The sequence below is a fragment of the Anthonomus grandis genome, chromosome 4 (genome assembly GCF_022605725.1).
Source record: "Anthonomus grandis grandis chromosome 4, icAntGran1.3, whole genome shotgun sequence".
NCBI classification, from domain to species: Eukaryota; Metazoa; Arthropoda; class Insecta; order Coleoptera; family Curculionidae; genus Anthonomus; species Anthonomus grandis.
Genome location: NC_065549.1, coordinates 14,352,453 through 14,370,662, shown reverse-complemented (window position 1 = coordinate 14,370,662; position 18,210 = coordinate 14,352,453). Strand labels below are relative to the sequence as shown.

The following is an 18,210-nucleotide window of genomic DNA, read 5'->3' as shown; positions in this document are numbered from 1 at the left end:
CTTTTTAAGTCCTTTTTTCATATTGTCCAGATAATTGGAGTATATTTATGTCTTGCCTCTGAGGTAATTTTTTATATATACCAGTACTTTTAAGTAATGTTTTAAATTTTTCAGGCTTATTTAGTAAGTTTTTATGAGTAATTGTTGTATATTGGTCATCAAAACATAATCATCTATTTTTAAATAGCTTGGACTGCCTAGAAGAAACACAAACATGTTTATTGGTGGTCCAACATTAACTCAACTTAAAAAAACAAATATTTCAAAAAATTATCAAAATATGCCAAATGCACTTGAAAACCAACTTAGGACCAGCTGTAGTATATGAAATGTCAATTATAATTCTGTACATTTCGGTTTTTATGTATAAATATACCCCTTTTAGCATTTTAACATATTTTTAATAGTCGAATCAAGATGGTGTGAGGGTGAAACATCAATATTTGCATTTTGAAATCAGTATTTTTTTGATTGATCTCTTTAAATTTTTTAAATTATGGAATACTCCTCTGGAAAACTTCGATGTTTTTTCAGAATGGGTGGCTGAATAGAAAAAATCGACCAACACGTGTGGCAAGAGCGTACGTATCTTATAACGTATTACCCGAGGCGAGTAGGAAAAAATTTCCAAAATTTCCAGAATATCGCACTAAATTGTTAGACAGTCGCTAAAGGTCGCCACATAGAATGCTAGATTCCTATCAACAGAAGAAAGAGTCATTGAGATGGCAACAGAAATGTTAAAAATCAAATGGGATGTAGTGGGTGTCAGTCACATAAACCAACGGGAAAAAAGCCTTAAGAAACCAAAATCAGAACATAATATGTTTTATCAGGTCGGTAGCGAAACTGAAACAACTGGAGGCTTCAGCCTCTTTATACACAGAAAATACGAAAACAATCATATCAGTGAAAAGTAGGTCTGGTACTTTAAAAATTGTGCAAGTGTATGCTCCGACAAGTGACCAAAAGACTATGAAGTAGAAGAATTTTACGATAACATCACATATGCTTTAAATGACATAGTAATACATATTGTCACAATATGTGGGGACTTTAAGGCTAGGATGCTACAGAAACAACACTGACAAAATTTGGTTTGGGAAGCAAAAAGGAACAAGGTGCAACTTTACTTAGTTTCCTGCTAGAAAAGAACCTATTCCAACTGAACTGGTATGATGGCTTCTTTTGCAAAAAGGATCATTGAAGATAGATATAGCAAAGCCCCGATGGAAAAACTCAAAATGAGATAGATATTATCATCACTGACAAGAAGCAAATATTTAGAGAATTACAGTCTTTAACTAGCTTTCAACAGGTAGCGACCACAGAATGGTGAGAGCCTCAATAAAAGTAGACCTTGGAAAAAAGACGTATGATTAAAAAGAAATGCGCACCTACCTCGATACACCTTAAACATTGACACGTTCTACGAACACATAAACATTCTGAAAAGAAGTTCAGAAAAAAGGAAGACACAGACCAAGATGTTTACATCTTAAGTGATATTATACTGGAAACTATAGAGGAAAACCAGAAAGTTCCTTGCCAAAACAAATCAAATACCTCCTCCCAAAATCCTCATTAATAGTACTAATGCTTGTCCTATTAATGAAAGAGAGGAGAAAAATGCAAAGTGATACGAATAAAGAACACCACGAACTTAGAAATATAAACAAGAGGATATCCAAACCTATTAGAAAATATAGCCGAAAGTACAAAAATAAACAAATGCGACAAGCGATCGAAGATAATAAAAGTCTCAACGTTCTAAGGAGAAAAATAACAAAAAAAAATGAAATTAAGAGAAAAATGGAACTGCGAGAAAGATGAATTATTAAGGGTAGTAAAAGAATCCATCCAGAATTGTACCAGAGTCGATAAAACCTCGATGAGCAACAAACAGAAAACTTAGATAACCCTGGAAAAAAAGTTAAACAAGAATCATGAATCAGTTAATAAAATGCCATATATATTAAACGATGAAATAAGAATTGCACTAAGGTTAATAAAAAGAACTAAAGCTTAGGGTGAAGACGGTACTATTATAGAAGTGGTAAAGTTTGGAGGGGACCGACTTTAAGAGAAAATAAAGGAACTTTTCAACTTATGTTTGCCCCAAGGCCTATAAGACTGCTCAATGGGCTAACCATTTTAATACACAAGAAAAGCGATTCAACAGATCTTGAAAACTTCCGACCCATAAGCCCGTTAAACCACCTCTGCAAGCTATTCACCAGAATATTAGCAAATCCATTAGAAAGAAAATTAAACTTTTATCAACCTAGGAGAGAGGCGGGTTTTAGGACAAATTTTGGCGCTAACGACCACCCCCACTGAAAAATATCCATTACAAGAAAATCCACTGAATACAACTCTCCCTGATGCTGGCCTTCGCCGACTTCCTTACGATCGAAACAGACAGTATAATGAAAGCGCTGGAGGAAAGTCTAAACTCATTAAAGACATATGCAAAGTATACACTTGAAAACTTCCCACCACGGATTTATCGAAAAGAAAAAGAATTTATTTTGCCGTCAGTTACATTTATGACAGTCTTGGAATAGTCAAAATTTATTTATTGAATTGAAGATTTTACTTCCAAAAGGTTTACACACTAGCCGAAAGAGTGGAAATTATTCTAATTTATGGTGCCCAAAATCAATGTGCAAACTGCCGTCACGTTTAACGCCAGACGTCCGAAGAAGATAACTTCGCATAGGCATGTTTTGGACCTTGTTACTAAGTTTACTGAAACTGGATCTGTTGCAAATAAAAAACGTGATCATCGGCGAATTTTGGATAAAGCCGCTCAAGTTGAAGTTTTGGGTCATTTTGGAATAAATCCTAATACTTCATTACGCAAAATTGTTGCTGCCACTGGTATTTCATTAGGCTCTGTTCACACAGTTACCAAACTTCATAAATTTCATCCATTCAAAATGAAAATACTGCGAGGGTTAACCAAAGACGATTTCGATAGACGAGTTGAGTTTTGTGAAAAAATTACTGAAGCGATTAATGATAATACTATTCATGTAAAGAATATCTGCTTCAGCGATAAATGCACATTTTATCTAAATGAATTTGTTAATAAGCATAACTGTAGATATTGGAGCAATGAAAAACCTCATGCATTTGTAGAAGGGCATACCCAGTACCCTCAAAAAATTAATGTATGGGCAGGCATTTTAGGAAATAAAGTGATTGGGCCATTATTTATTAACGGAAATTTAAATGGAGATATTTATTTGGATATGTTGGAAAATACCATCAATCCGCTTATCACTGAAACCATTGAAAACCAAATCGATGATGATGAAAACTCTATACTTAATGAGGCTGAAATATAGTTCCAGCAAGACTATGTTCTCCTCCTCACTATGTTCTTCCCGTTCGGAAATGGCTAGACGACGAGTTTCCAGATAAATGGATAGGGCGAAGGGGGCCTATAGAATGGCCTGATAGATCTCCTGATATAACGCCGTTAGACTTTTTTCTATGGGGTCATTTGAAATCTATTGTGTTTACTCCCCAACCTGAAAGTTTGGATGAACTTCGTCAATGCATCATCGACAGCTGCCATGATACCCCACAACATGTTTTTGAAAATGTCGTATATCGAAAATCGCCTATATCATGGTTTGCCCAAAAACGGGCAACACTTTTTGAAATAAAAACTGATATTTTCATGTTTTTGTTTTCTATCTGAACAAATTAAGATAAACAAAGATTTTTCTAATTTTCTCAAAAACGAATCGACCGATTTAAAAAAATTAAACGTGAAAATATAAGACTTCAAAAGACCTTTTAAGCAAGCTATTACACGATACTCCTTGTCGTTTAAAATTTTTAAGGGGATGACCCTGGGGGGCAATGGCTGAAAGGGCGTGAGGTAATTTTAGGTTAGAAAGTTGTCCCCCTTGACAAGCCTTTTGACGTATTTCGGTGTTTTTTTTTCCAAACAGTGGTTTTCGATAAATCCGTGGTTTGAAGTTTTCAAATGAACACTCTGTATGCTACAATGACTATAAGATTGCATAAAGATTCAAAAGGTATAAAGGCCGAAAGAGGAAATAGACAAGGGGGCAGATTATCTCCCAAGCTTTTAACGGCAGTTCTGGAACAAGTTTTCAAACAGTTAGACTGGAAGAATCTTAGAAGTTGACTTATAAGAAAGAATCTGTTTTGACGACGAAATGCTCTTACACCTCCGATTTACCGACGACATAGTTCTAATAGCAGATAACTTGGGAGAGATTAGAACTTTGATTACAGAGTTAAATGACATTTGCAAATAAGTTCGTTTAAACATGAACTTTAAAAAGATGTAATTCATGACAAATTTGATACTAAGTGAAAACCTAGGTCGGTGGTAACGAAATAATACTAGTCCACAAATATAAATGCTTAGGTCATGAAATTCAAATTGCCAGAGTTAAAAATTACCCGGGCACGAACTACATATGGAGCTCTGGCAGACATCTTCAAGAGCAACATATCAAATCCCCTAAAAAAGAAGACCTTCGACCAATGCCTATGTTCCCCTTACGGTGCCGAATCACTCTCCTTAACCCAGGCCACAGCAACCAAATTCAGAGTAGCACAAAGAAGAATGTAAAGGTCGCTACTGGGACTAAAGAGTCAAAAATGAAGAAATAAGAAAAAGAATAGACGTCACAGATATTAACGAGCATATCTTAAATGGAACTGGGCTGGCAAAGTGGCCGGAATGACCTGAGGCGGTGGACCAGAAAAATGATAGAGTAGAGATCACGAGCTGATAAAAGGAGTAGAGGCAGCCCACCTCCTTAAAAAAAGATAAAAAAACAGTTGACGAACTGGAAGAAATGGAGATACTAAATCCTTGTAAATTCCCTACGAGTTTTAGTGCTTAAAAAGTCTATAAATCAACTATAAAGCAGACAAACAGTACTTTAACCTAATATTATCATATGTGGCACCTTCAGGGCTGCATTTTAATTTCTTTTGATTTTTCTAAGAGTTTTAATTTTGATATAAGTTGCAAAATGTAGAAGCTAAGACAAAACTAAGAACTCCTTTATTAAACAGAAATGTTTTCTTCATTAATTCCTATTGAACTATCAAATTTATTTGAATTACCTTATCTAATATCTCATCGTCACTAGGTGGTGTTAAAAATATAAACTGGATTCCATCCTTATTTGGACTAATAGGGCTCGTGCTATCCAAACTATCGCTTCTCTCTTCCTTAGGTTCGGCAGATATTTCACTTAAAGGTTCATTTGCCAAATGGGAAAAAGCATCAGTTTGCCCTTCGGGTGGTTTGAGCGGTATATGGATATAAACTGGTTCAACTGGCTTCTTGGGAGCGTCTAATTGTCCTAGTTTTACAACACTTGTGGGCCTAATTAAATAAAAAAAGAATATGACCGCTTATTAAAATACTCAGGCACACATTAAAAACTTTACTATTTACTACAACTAAAACTATAAAGGTTATCTACTGTTTGTAACAAAATATGAACTCTACAAAAAAATGTCTTCATACATTGTTGTGAGTATTAGTGGAATTAAAGATAAGATGGAAAGCTAGGGTGTCCTTCAATCAAGCATTGTGTTCAGACAATGTGTGTGCAATAAAAGCCGGTAAAAATGGAACCGATAAGGCAAAACTAAAAATCTGTTGCCATTTTACAATACCTTTTCTCGAGTGATGGTTTTCCAAATCTACAAACAAGGAAGTAAATTAATTAGAGTAAAATACAGGGTGTTTCTCAAAGGTAGTTAACCCTTATAACTTTTTTATCATGTAATTTGAGTTGAATCATTAATGAGATCAATTACTTTTACATCAATTACTAAATGATGTTTCCTTTGAGAAATACCTGAAATAGTAGATTTCAATAGTGAAAAAATATGAAATCCGTTTTTCCTAAAATGGCAAATGAGCTGCTCATGGTTTACATTAAAATTTAAGATTTATATAAAAATCACATTGTTTTTAAATAGAATTTTACAGAAAACACTTAAAATAAATGAGTGCACTTGCTTAACAAAAATTAAGCAAGCTAGAAACTCTATATCTTGGAGTTTATGTAGATTTTAAAGTTGTGATAGGAATAGTAAGTATGTTGCAAGTGAAATTTAGAAAAATCATTAAAAATTAGAATTGAATCTCTCATATATAAATTATGAAATTACTTGTTGGCGTTTCTCCTCTAAAACTGCCCTGCAGCCCACTAGTAATTGCGCAACAATTTGTTCTGAAAATCATGTTTTTATGACCAAATTGCTTTCATTAGAACATTTTTTTTAAACTTGCTATGGCAGTTATTCTAATACAAATTGAAACTATTTGCGTTTAATAATCTTTATCTGAATTGATAGTAACTAGAGCTGTATGTGCTAATAATCTTGTTATACCTTTTCTAAATAACATAACTAGTAAAAATAAGTTAATTATTTAGGACTGATAATAATTAATTTACGGCCAAGACTAATTTAGGTGTTTCTTTTGATAATACATTAAGATTTACCACTCGTGTTTCTAAATGCATACAAAAAACATTTGTCATACTAAAATTGCTATACAATAAACACTAATTTCTCAGAAAACAAAAATTATGCTGTGTGATCTACAAATGCCATAATTTTTTATTCATAGGGATGTCTATAATAGTTGCCTCACGAAAATAGATAAACGAAGAATACAAAAAAAAATCAAAATTACTGTCCGAGACTGATTTATGACATGACGAGGTCTGAACATATTTCTCACAAGAACGCAGATGACAAACTGGTTAAACATGGAGGAGAGGAGAGAGATATATCAAACATGTTTCCAAAATCAAAATCATTTAGGACAGAATATTAATATTACCCTAACAGCAGTATAAGTAAGTTTCAAATTTAATCTCCATTTTATAAACGTGTTCATGTCTTTGGGAGATTGATAGAGTAAAAGATGTTGATCTTTGGGAGACTGATAATAATCTATAGGGGTTGAAAGTGGTTTACTAATAAAAATAAAAATATTTTACTCAAATATACTAGTCTGACAATCCCTCCTATTTACAATATAAATAGCAATGGACCCATATTACTTGAAAAATGAAACTTTTTTTCTGAAAGTCAAAGATAAAACACATAAAGAAATGTATATAACTTATTTTAAGGATAGGTAGGAAACCAAAAGAATAACAAAAAAAAAGAATAACAATTTTTGGAATTAACTTGAATAATGGATTTATTCTGGATCTTAAATAGGTAATGAATTTTTTGTGAAGTTTAAACTCAAAAAAATTAATAAAATGGCTATCAAGCACCAAACCCAGATCTTTTGTTTGAAAGGCTAATATTAAAGCAGAACTTTAATATAGAATTTCAAATCATCAGCAAATAGTACGAAATGCAAACATAAAACAAGAAACAATATCAGTTACGTAAATATTGACAGGCTCTAAGTATGAACCTTGAATAGCCGATGTTATATCCTCCTTTTCTATAAGATTTCAATCACTTTAAAAGCTCACCCTGAATTCCTATATCTTTTATTTTTTTATTAGAATTTTATGGTCTACTCTATCAAAAGCCTTAATGAAATTAGGGTATTCATATAAGCGAAATATACTTTAAAAAATTAAGTATAGGATTTTCGTATAAAATGTTCAAATTAATTTAAAATTTGGCCTAAATTTTAGGTTAGGAATAAGATATCGAGATAAAAAATAAAAACCTTAAGGGCTCGATCTCAAAATTTTGGATGTCCCGAAAGTTACATGTTTCGCTTAGAAAAGCATCATCAGACCTTATAAACTAGTAATAACGCTCACGAATGCACATGATACATGTTAGTATGTACTAAGCGGGTCATCTCGTGAGTGTTATTACTAGTTTATATTATCTGTCGGAATGTTCAAAAAAGCCCTCTAGCGGCGAAATGTGAAACTAGCAAATCTACTAAAACAGTTAAAGACAATGGCTCTTTTTTAAGAACACAATTGTGTTAAAGTCAACTAAGCCATTTCTAAGATACAGTGTATTTTTTACGGAAACATTTGAATACCCTCCACTACTTTATTTTTAGAGATACAGCAAAAACTGTCGAACTGAAAAGTTTCAGATTGTCCTCTACTTTAAAGATCCAGTATTTTTTGATAGGTTAATATATCGAAATTCACAAAAACTTTACTTTTGTATATTCAAGATAGCAGTTACACCCCCTAGCGGTCATTTAAGAAACTTGAAAATATTTTACAGGTTTTTCTCTTAGCCGTTTTAGTGACTATTTTTTACTGTAACCCTCTGCGATGAGTACGTTTCGAGATACAGTACTTTGCATTTTTAGTTGGACACCCTGTACATTATTATTATTATTGTTTAGTAAATAAATGAATTTATTAATCTTTAATTTACTGAGTTAATTGAAAAGAGTGTCCACTTTTAATTTTACTGTATAGCCATCAACGAATTCCAGTTACCACAATTTTTTTAAATGGGAATTTAAATTTTAAAGATCGATACTTTATCAATTTTAATTACGCCCAGGGACGGATCTAGAAAATATTTTCAGTGGGGGTCCTTCGAAAAAATCTAAGATTATCCCCTCAAGAATGACCATTTTGTTTTACTGAGTACAATGTAAGTGCACTGTAAATAATAAGGTAAGAGATGAGCAGTCCCCATACTCCATAGTAACCCAGAGAAAAGTACTATGTGTTGCGTATTCTGACACTTCATGGAACACCTGCTATTGTTTGAGGCTAACTGCCTAAATAATAATCAAGAATATATGTAATAGCAGTCATTTCAACAGATTAAGAAACAAAATGACATTCACTCAAAGTATAGTGATTTTCTACGACTATTTTTCTCTCTTTTCTGTTACATTTTCTGTAACTCATCTCTCTGTGTTCAATCTCGATGATTTTTCATCGATATTGCATTAACCTATAGTTCAATGGAATGTGAAAGAAAATTGTAGAAATATCAAAAATCAAAAACTACTTTACACTACAGTTGAAATTACACTAAAACCATAGTTTTGTATGATACTGCGAAGTACAACAAAATTCGATATCTTTTTCATAATTTTATTGCAATGCATAAATCTTCAATATAAATCACTTTTTTCGATAAATGATTTATGGGTATCGTGACAAAAAGGTTGACGTCTTGAGGTTGCTTCTAAAACAAGCTTCAGACCTATGTGAGATGAATGGCTACAATATAATTCAATGATCATCTAGATAAAAATGTCGTCACTCGATGATGATTGAAAAATAAATTGTATAAATGTATCAGTAAATTCACTCGGCCATACTTCTTTGAAAACAGAGATGGTCTTGTCCAATTCAATCTCGGCACATTTTGCTGGGATAATATTTTGTATCTTGGAAAGCAGATCTCGTTGCTTTAAAAATCTTGTTTCAAGCTCTTTAGAGTACTTATACAAAAATGGAATGTAGATTGATCGCCTATAGTACTCTTCAGCATTTCCAGCATAGTTGTCCCGATTTTTCTGACGTGCTGCTCGTCAAGGAACCGTCAGCACGGTATCAACGTGTCGCTGATTCAAAAATTTCTCGGAATGTTTCGTCTGCCTTTGTACGCATATCATTTATTTCATCATGGACATCGTTCGCGTATTCAATGCATTTACTTAGATCACAATCTTCTTTTTGTAAATTGAGACTCAAACTTTTAAATAATCCAAAGATAGGTTGAGCACTGCCAATAAAAATTATGAACTAAGGCGTTCGAATAGAAGGAAGTAGCTCATTTGGCTGCGCACCATCAGATTTTACTTTTAGCTGGTCCATTTCTTCCAGAGTGGAATCAATAAATCTTATGCTATCGTAAAACAGGCTAAGTGATGCGAGGTGTTCAATCCAACGCGATTCGCAAAATTTCAGAAGACGAGTATGCTTGGCGCCAGTCTTCGATTCAAGAATGGTTTTCTTTAAAATTATTCCAGCCTTGTTCCAATTTTGAAAGAAACTGACGACTTTTTTTACTGTCCCCAAGCAGTTGCGAATCGGTGTAATGTCGCATGCGTGACAGATAGCCAGATTCAAATTGTGGTTTGCACAATGAAAATAGGGTGCATCTAAACCTTAATTTTTAACAATAGCTGCACATCCTTTGAACTCTCCACTGATAGCTCGTGGTCAATCATAACCTACAACAAGGATCATCGTCAGTATTGTATTATTTTCTCCTTTGAAAATTATTTATGACATTGAAGTACACTGAAATGCGAATTCACCTTGTCCTCTCATATATTGAATCTCAATGCCAAGTTTTTCCAATGATGTTAATAGTGTATTAGCCAGTCCTGCGCCTGTTACATCCTCTACAGGTATAAAACACCAAAAATCTTCTCACATGACGTGTTTCCCTGCAACTTTTCGTACATACCGGACTCCAATAGAAAATTGTTTTATTCCACTTATATAAGTCGTTTCATTGGCAGTGACTGCAAAACACCTCGTCTTATTTACACGATTTACTATTTCATTCGTAATTATCTCCCGTCCAGCCTCGATAATTTCATTCTGTGTCTTGTAGCTTAGATAGATTACATTAGCCCCAGCCGTCATCAAGTGGTTTCGCAGAAACTCATCATCGCACTCTACTGCATAACGTAGGAGAACTCTGAAGTTTCCGTCGTTATCTTCCGGCATATCCATGAACATAGCACCATCATCTCGACGACCTCGAAGGGCTATTCCTTGTCGACAACAAAATAACACTGCACGGATAATTGACACTAATTTCTTTCTGTTCTCGATCTGCAACTTTTTTCGGCTTACATCAATGTCAGTAATGACATCGTTCTTCTTGTTTTTATAAATAAGCTTGAAGTTGCGCGCATCGGTGTTGGCGTCATCGTGATACTTTGTCGCCGCATGTTCTTTAAACCTGTCTCAAGCCTTTCTCCAATTTTTCCAAACAATTTTGATGAGCGCCTTTGAATTTTCATAGCTGCCTTTCACAACTTGCTCTTTTGCAAATATTAGACATGATTTACAATACGCTGCATCTTCGACAGCTGAGTATAACAGCCAAGGGTATGTTCGCAACCACGACTGGAATTTGAGATTTTTACCACTAATTGTCGATGCCGGAAACACAAAAAACGCATCTGATGTCCATACATTTGCTAGAAGTTGATATTTTTCTACATCGTTTAGTGTTCTTCGACGAAACTGTTTCACGTCATTATCTCGATCTATCAACTTTTGCGCCTTCTGAAAATTAACAAGAAATAAAATTTAAAAGTTGAGCTCATTATGATTCGGATTTATATTATAAAAAAGTCATCACTCAGGTAGAAATTTCTCTAGGCATTCTTATACTTCGGCATTATTATACTTCGTCAAAAAATCAATACTATAACTTCAAACTTTACTTTATTTGTCTCGTCTTGTTTCGATCTTTTTGCTGGCATTAATTCTTCGGTTGTTCAACAGGCTGTTCCGAATTCTCGGATTTTTTGTCAAGATTTTTCCGCTTGAAAAACTCAGTAATTTTCATTGGAGGCATTTCTCCAGTAGGAGGATTTACTAAGATAGCACGAATACTCCAAAGATTCACGCTCAGAAATCACTGAATCGAATTTGCATATACGGTTTACACTATTATTCGATTATTCATTATTTGACTGTTGACAGAACGTAAGGTTAGCGTGGCCTGCCCTGTAAACGTCAAAACCGCAATAGAGGTTACTTGCGTTCAAACGCTCCACGCTCGTAACGCCCTTCAGTCTGTTCATTAAAAGTCTGTTCTGTAAACGCTTTTTGACATAGTGGCTGTCTTGCGGACTTGTGTGACATTGGCGCGCTATTCGAATAATGGTATCATAGATAAATCGTAAATTGCATTCGCTGTATATTATAACCGCTGCCTCGTTTTGGAATATATATCTGTATAATAATAGGTATATATCATGGATGGATAAATATTATCATTATTATAAGTGAGGTAAAGACACCAATCCGTGATCCCTGGACGAATTTGTATTCATGCAGTTTTTAAAGATGGTTTTGCAGAAAATGCTTTATGAATTTCAAATCAAAATTTGAAGTGAAAAATTTTTCGTGAGACCGATATTTCGGGGGGATATTTCACTGGATCCGTCCCTGATTACGCCAATTCTCATAATTTCAACTAATCAGTTCATAATTTTATTCCTAATCAATAAAAACCATCCAAAAACCCAAACTGTTTTTGACTAATAGAATGAATGACATAAGGCTACCAGGAAAATTAAAAATAACTAAGTCTGGAAAACAATAAAATTTCTTATAGTTACTGAGGATTTTTTAAAAACTTTCATTTGAAATTTAATACTCCTAAATAAATGATGAATTTCAAAATGTGTAAAACGATTATGGGAAAACTAAGACCTAACAATCTTTAAAATTCCAATCGTTTTTTTATGCCATGGATATTCATACAAATTTATTAAAACCATCCAAAATGTTAACCCTCTTGTAGTAGTCTCCCTCTTAAGATCTTAAAAAGTTAAGTAAATTTAAGTTCCAAAAATGGCCTTTTTGCAATTTTCGAAAAGAAATGTGGTTCCCAAAGTTTTCATCATGATTCGGTATTTTGAAGATCTGTAGGATAGAGATTGGTCTTGTTAGAAGAAATTCGAAAAAAAATAAAATCTGATTAAATATGTTTATGCTATCCGAAAAAATGTGAAAAGACGATTGTTGAAAATTGTAAAAAGACGCAATCTTTATAAACTTTGCGTTTCTTTTTGATATTCTTGACATCTTTATGACATGATGTTTTTGAATTTATATTCTCCTCGATCACAATAAAATCATCCAAAACCATCCTCTTGCCATTGCCCAAACTTTGCAGCGAACTTAGTGTTGCGGCAAAATTTCGGAATTTTTATAAAATTGTATTTTCCTAAGTTCTACTCTGATCTTGCTACAATCCGATATTTGTGCGATCTATAGAAAGAAACCTTGTCGTAAGCGAAAATTAGAAAAAAAAAATTACAATTTTCATATTTGAAATTACCCAAAAGATAGAAAATTCCCAACTTTGGAAGACGATTTCAAAAAAAGATTGAAGGATTGTAATGGTAATATTCTTATGATCACAATCTTGACCACGCGGACACAATAAAACATTCCTGGAAAATTGGAAATTCCCAAAGGAAAAAGATCCATAAGATAAATAATCAGAAATTACCAATTTCTATATTTTCAAAAGACTTTAACATTGACAGAATATTATTCATGATCTATTTGAACAGTAGGAACTTACTTGGGTCTTTTAGGCTTACAAGTTTCCACTTCTTGTTTGCTCTTCACTTTTTCTTCGTCTTCCTTACTAAACTTCTTCTTTAAATTATCCAAAGATAACGCGCTTCTAATGCGACCACCAGCATCTTTTAACTTTTCACCTGCATCTCTGAGTTTCTTCATAAGGGCCAACTTGGATGTACTTTTTCTGCTGTAGCCGCTGTCTATGGATGGCCGTCTTTTAATTTGCGGTTCTGCGCTTTTACTCCTTTCCTGTCTGGTTTCTTCTAACAACTGAGCGGGTCTTTGGGCACTCGCTTGGAAAAGTTGATCAAAGTCTGTTTCTTTCGGAGAATCTGTATCAGGAGTCGTTTGTTCTTCAAGATCCAACGTTTCTTCATCGGGAGTTGCAGGTTTTACATCCGTTTTAATGTCTTCTTTTATTTCATTTGCAGGACTGCTTTGAATATCTGATATTTCTTTATCCTTTAATTGCCTTACATCTTTTAAAAGTTGCTTAAAAGCTGGATTTATTTTCAAGGGAGGCTTCTTGGTTACTCTTGGTCCTTGCTCTAATGTACTAAATGGCGATTTGTTTTCACTCTCAACTTCCTTGACAGCAACTTCTTCATTTTTCACAGGTTCGGCTTCTTCAGTTTTCACTTCTTGCTCATTCACCGGTTTTGCTTCCTCAAATTCCAAATGGGAAAACTCATCGGTTTCACCGGGGGGTGGCTTCAAGGGAATGTAAATGTATACAGGCTTGTCAGGTTTTTGCAGTCTCGTAGAAGTCTCATGGTTTTTCTTTTTCGTTTCTTTTTTCGGTTTATCCTCTTTGGGAGGACTGGTTCGGATTTTTGGAATCTGCAAAGACATTATTTATTCAATAATATTAAACATGACAATAAACTATTTTAACTGTACCTTTTTTGTGGGAAATGAAATTTTGCTTTTGGCATCTTTTAACCTTTTGAGGACACTTAGTCTAGAAAGGCTGTATTTACTGTGCCGACTTTCGTCTGAAATTTTTCGCTTTCTAGGGGATGTTTCTTCTGATTTTGCTCGCTTTTCCCTTTCTGAATGAAAAACTGAGAATATCAAATAATAAGAGACATTATAAACTTACCAGTTATACTATCCTTACTGCCATTTATTTTTTTCTTAGACCCTTTTGAGGTAGTAGGTTCCCGGTCTTCTTTATCCAAATATTGACTAATATTGTCCGAATCAGTATCCATTGGGTACTCTTTTATCTAAGAAACAAATTATTTTATATATTTAATTATGAAACAGTAACCCACTGTTACCTGCACATCGTCTTCCAAATCCTTATCTTCATCATCGAAATATTCTTCAATAACAACTGATCCAGGACGACTATTTTTAGCAGAAGTACTTTCTGGTTCACTTATTAGTTCCTGCAATAACGTGGGTGTGGTTTTACCACTGTAATCAGCCCATGATGAAACTTCTGAAATCTCTATGCGGTCTGATCTTCGACCCATTGGAGACGCTGACTTTGCTCGTCTATATAACGGAACAATACCAAGGATAATTGAATGCATTTTTTTGAAACTTATATTTACCTTAATGCGTCCATTGTAAACTGTTCTGGATCAATGTTCTCGGTAAATGGGCCTTTGTATAAGTGAGTCCACGGGTAGCCTCCTCTCCTTCTTGCTCTTCTCACGTCCTCCCAGCGGTAGGTTTTTATTGGGACTTTGGGGGCCTTTTTTGCTTTAAATGATAAACTTAATTTAAAAATCTTTTTTGATGAATTGGAAATAATTTAATTTTTTTTTTGCTTATTGTACAGGCTGAAAAAAATGGAAAAAATCCCAAATAACAATAAGATATCATATAGTTTGTCATAGAGTCAAATTATTAATTATTCATTGCAAATAAATACCTTTCATTCAAATATATTTAAATTCTTACTAGCACATGTCTCTAGCTTCGAATGCTCTTGTTCAAATATTTGACGGGATATTTTAGGTTTCTGAATAATAAACGTATATAAAAACGTATATAAATTTTATATACGTTTATATCTAAACGTATATAAAATATGTATTCAGTAAAGATATAATAGAACACATTAGAGCCATTTGATAATTATCATAAGAAACAATAATATTCAGATAGAAACATATCATTCATTTTCTCCAATAGACCAAACAAAAACTAGAAGTAAAAAATCCAAGTCACGGTCTCATTATATATAATTAATAATAAAATATATATTTTATAAAATAACAAATATACAAGGTAGTCCTTTTAACTTGAGACATCGCAATATTTCGAAAACTAAACATGTATCCAGAAAATGTTTCATGTGAAGTTTGAATGGTTTCCAGGGGGCCATAAAATGACGTCATTGGTTTGACCTTGAGTGGGTGTCTTTAAGGTCAAATGAAGGTCAACTTTCCTTTTTTGCGTAGAAACCTCTATTTTTTTAATAGTATCTGATTTAGCGTTAAAAAATAAGTAACTTTCATCTGACACTTTTTTTACATCTTTTTTTTTTATGACCTCTCCTTTTCAAGATATTAATTCTTGATTCTTTTACGAATTTTTTCCTTGACAATGACATTTGCCCTTGTAGGTAGTATCTGATGATCTATCAAAAGGAGTCAAAGTATCTTATGATAGAATTTTATTATCAACAGAATCGGAAACTTGAAAATAAAACGTACAAAGTTCAAATAAAAGAAATTGAAACAAGAAAAGTCAGAAAATTATTTCAATAAATGTTCAAAGTGTTGACCTTCCACTTCTATATATTTTTCGACTCGCTTTCTAAACGATTGATGAACAGAGTGCAGCATCTGGGGAGTTATCTGCCTGCAAACCTCCGTGATTCGCAGCTTCATATTTTCGGGAGTCGTTGGTGGATCGCGATATACGATCTCCTTCAAATAAGCCCATCGAAAAAAATCTAAGGGCGTCAAATCAGGTGACCGTGGCGGCCAGTGGGCTGCTCCAATCCATTGAAGTCACGATCTAACACTTGGCGTGCACCGCGTAAATAATGTGCAGGACAACCATCATGCTGGTACCACATATTTAGTCTCACTTCAAAACACGCATCTTCGGCCTGTAAGGACACCATCAATAAAATAAGGTCCTATGTATATACTTTATCATTGATGATGCCACACCAGACATTCACAGACAATGGCCGCTGATGTTCTATCGCTCGAAACCACCTGGGATTTTCAACTGCCCAATAATGCATGTTATGACGATTAACTACACTATAGTTTGTATATGAAGCTTCATCGGTGAATAAGACGCGCAGAAAGAAATTGTTATTTTCATGAAACTGATTTTGGGCCCATTCACAAAACAACACTCGATTTTGGAAATCATTCCCGTGAAGCTCTTGATGTAACGACAAGTGATACGGATGAAACTTGTGGCGTTTCAAAATTCTCAGGACACTTGTTTTGGAGATTCCAGAAGCAGAAGAAATTGATCGTGAGCTGATTCCAGGATTATGGGCAACTGCAGATAAGACGGCAATTTCATTATTTTAACTGGTAATGCTTCTCTTTCGTGATCGATTTATCGTTCTCACAGTTCCATCTCCTATAAAGTGGTTCACTACACGATAAAATGATGCTCGCGATGGAAGTCGCCGTTGAGGATGGCGCATGACAAAAAATTCCTAAAAAAATTAAGAATTAATATCTTGAAAAGGAGAGGTTGCATGTAAAAAAGTGTCAGATGCAAGTTACTTATTTTTTCACGCTAAATCAGATACTATTAAAAAAAATTGAGATATCTATGCAAAAAAGGGAAGTTGACCTTGAAGACGTCCACTCAAGGTCAAACCAAAGACGTCATTTTATGGCCCCCCTGGAAACCATTCAAACTTTACATAAAACATTTTCTGGATACATGTTTAGTTTTCAAGATATTGCGATGTCTCAAGTTAAATGGACCACCCTGTATATAATAATAAACACTACACGTGTTTCGCTCCTATCGGAGCATCATCAGGCCTAATATGTTTATTTTTATTTATGGTTGATATTGTTAACCTAACCTAGCTTTTGCTTTATTGTTAGTTGTAATAAGATCTGTGTAGGTGGTATTATTTAATAATTATATATATATATTTAATGAGACCGTGACTTTTTACTTTTGTACTAATAACATTCAGGAAAGTATTTCGAAAAAATATTCAAGTTCCTAAACTGTTCACAGGTATTTTCTTCTAAACAATAATAGAATGTTTGTTGGGTTCTACATGAACATTCAGTGAATATTCATGGAACGCATTATGCTATAAGAGTTTTTACTGTCACTTTGATATTTACTGACGATGTATTCCTAGAACTATTAGAAAGATTCTAAGAGAATCTGAAAACTTGCTACCAATTTATTTATCGGTTGAAAAGCCATGAAAAAACAGAAAAATTAAAAAATAATTAATTGAAAGTAATATTTTTTGAAAAAAGTTTCTTTAATAAATATTAGAAGAGGTATATTAAAGTATACAGAACAGACTAGATGAGAAACTTCTTATCGTATCTTCTTATGTATGTACACCAACAACCTGTAGAAAAAGTATATGACAACATAGTGAACAGTACCCAAGCAACGCACGCTAGTTAAAAAAACGTTCATTTTTGGTTGAACTTCAACTATAAACATCGGATAAAATGTCCGCGTGATAAACGTTGAGAAATTTTATATTATGTTTTTCACGTTTAAGAAAATTTATTACGTGTTAATAATATGAAATTGTTATGTATATTATATACTATTTAAAGAGGTTTATAAAATTAAATGAGCTCCTTAACAAATATACTTACCATCAACAAAACGTTGAATTTTTAGACAAGTATAAAACCTTTGTTTTAATCGTTAAATAATTGTTGAAATGGAATTTATAATAAAGGTATCTATTTAAGCTTAAATTGTGGTATATTTTACTGGATGTCCAGGA

General features: G+C 33.5%; 1 protein-coding gene across 9 annotated transcripts in view; it reads right to left on the bottom strand.

The window, feature by feature from the left end:
• The window catches only part of LOC126734933 (titin), a 117,393-nt gene that overhangs the window by 66,247 nt on the left and 32,936 nt on the right, over positions 1 to 18,210 (bottom strand). For 8 of the 9 annotated variants that reach the window (XM_050438777.1, XM_050438774.1, XM_050438772.1 and 5 more), the window contains exons 3-9: positions 14,840 to 14,990; positions 14,561 to 14,780; positions 14,380 to 14,506; positions 14,178 to 14,329; positions 13,276 to 14,117; positions 5,686 to 5,712; positions 5,125 to 5,389 (exon numbers count right to left, since the gene is read on the bottom strand). In XM_050438777.1, coding sequence (XP_050294734.1) covers positions 5,125 to 5,389; positions 5,686 to 5,712; positions 13,276 to 14,117; positions 14,178 to 14,329; positions 14,380 to 14,506; positions 14,561 to 14,780; positions 14,840 to 14,990 — 1,784 coding nt within the window. The remainder of the gene's footprint in view (positions 1 to 5,124; positions 5,390 to 5,685; positions 5,713 to 13,275; positions 14,118 to 14,177; positions 14,330 to 14,379; positions 14,507 to 14,560; positions 14,781 to 14,839; positions 14,991 to 18,210) is intronic. The other variant, XM_050438776.1, reaches the window with a different exon arrangement.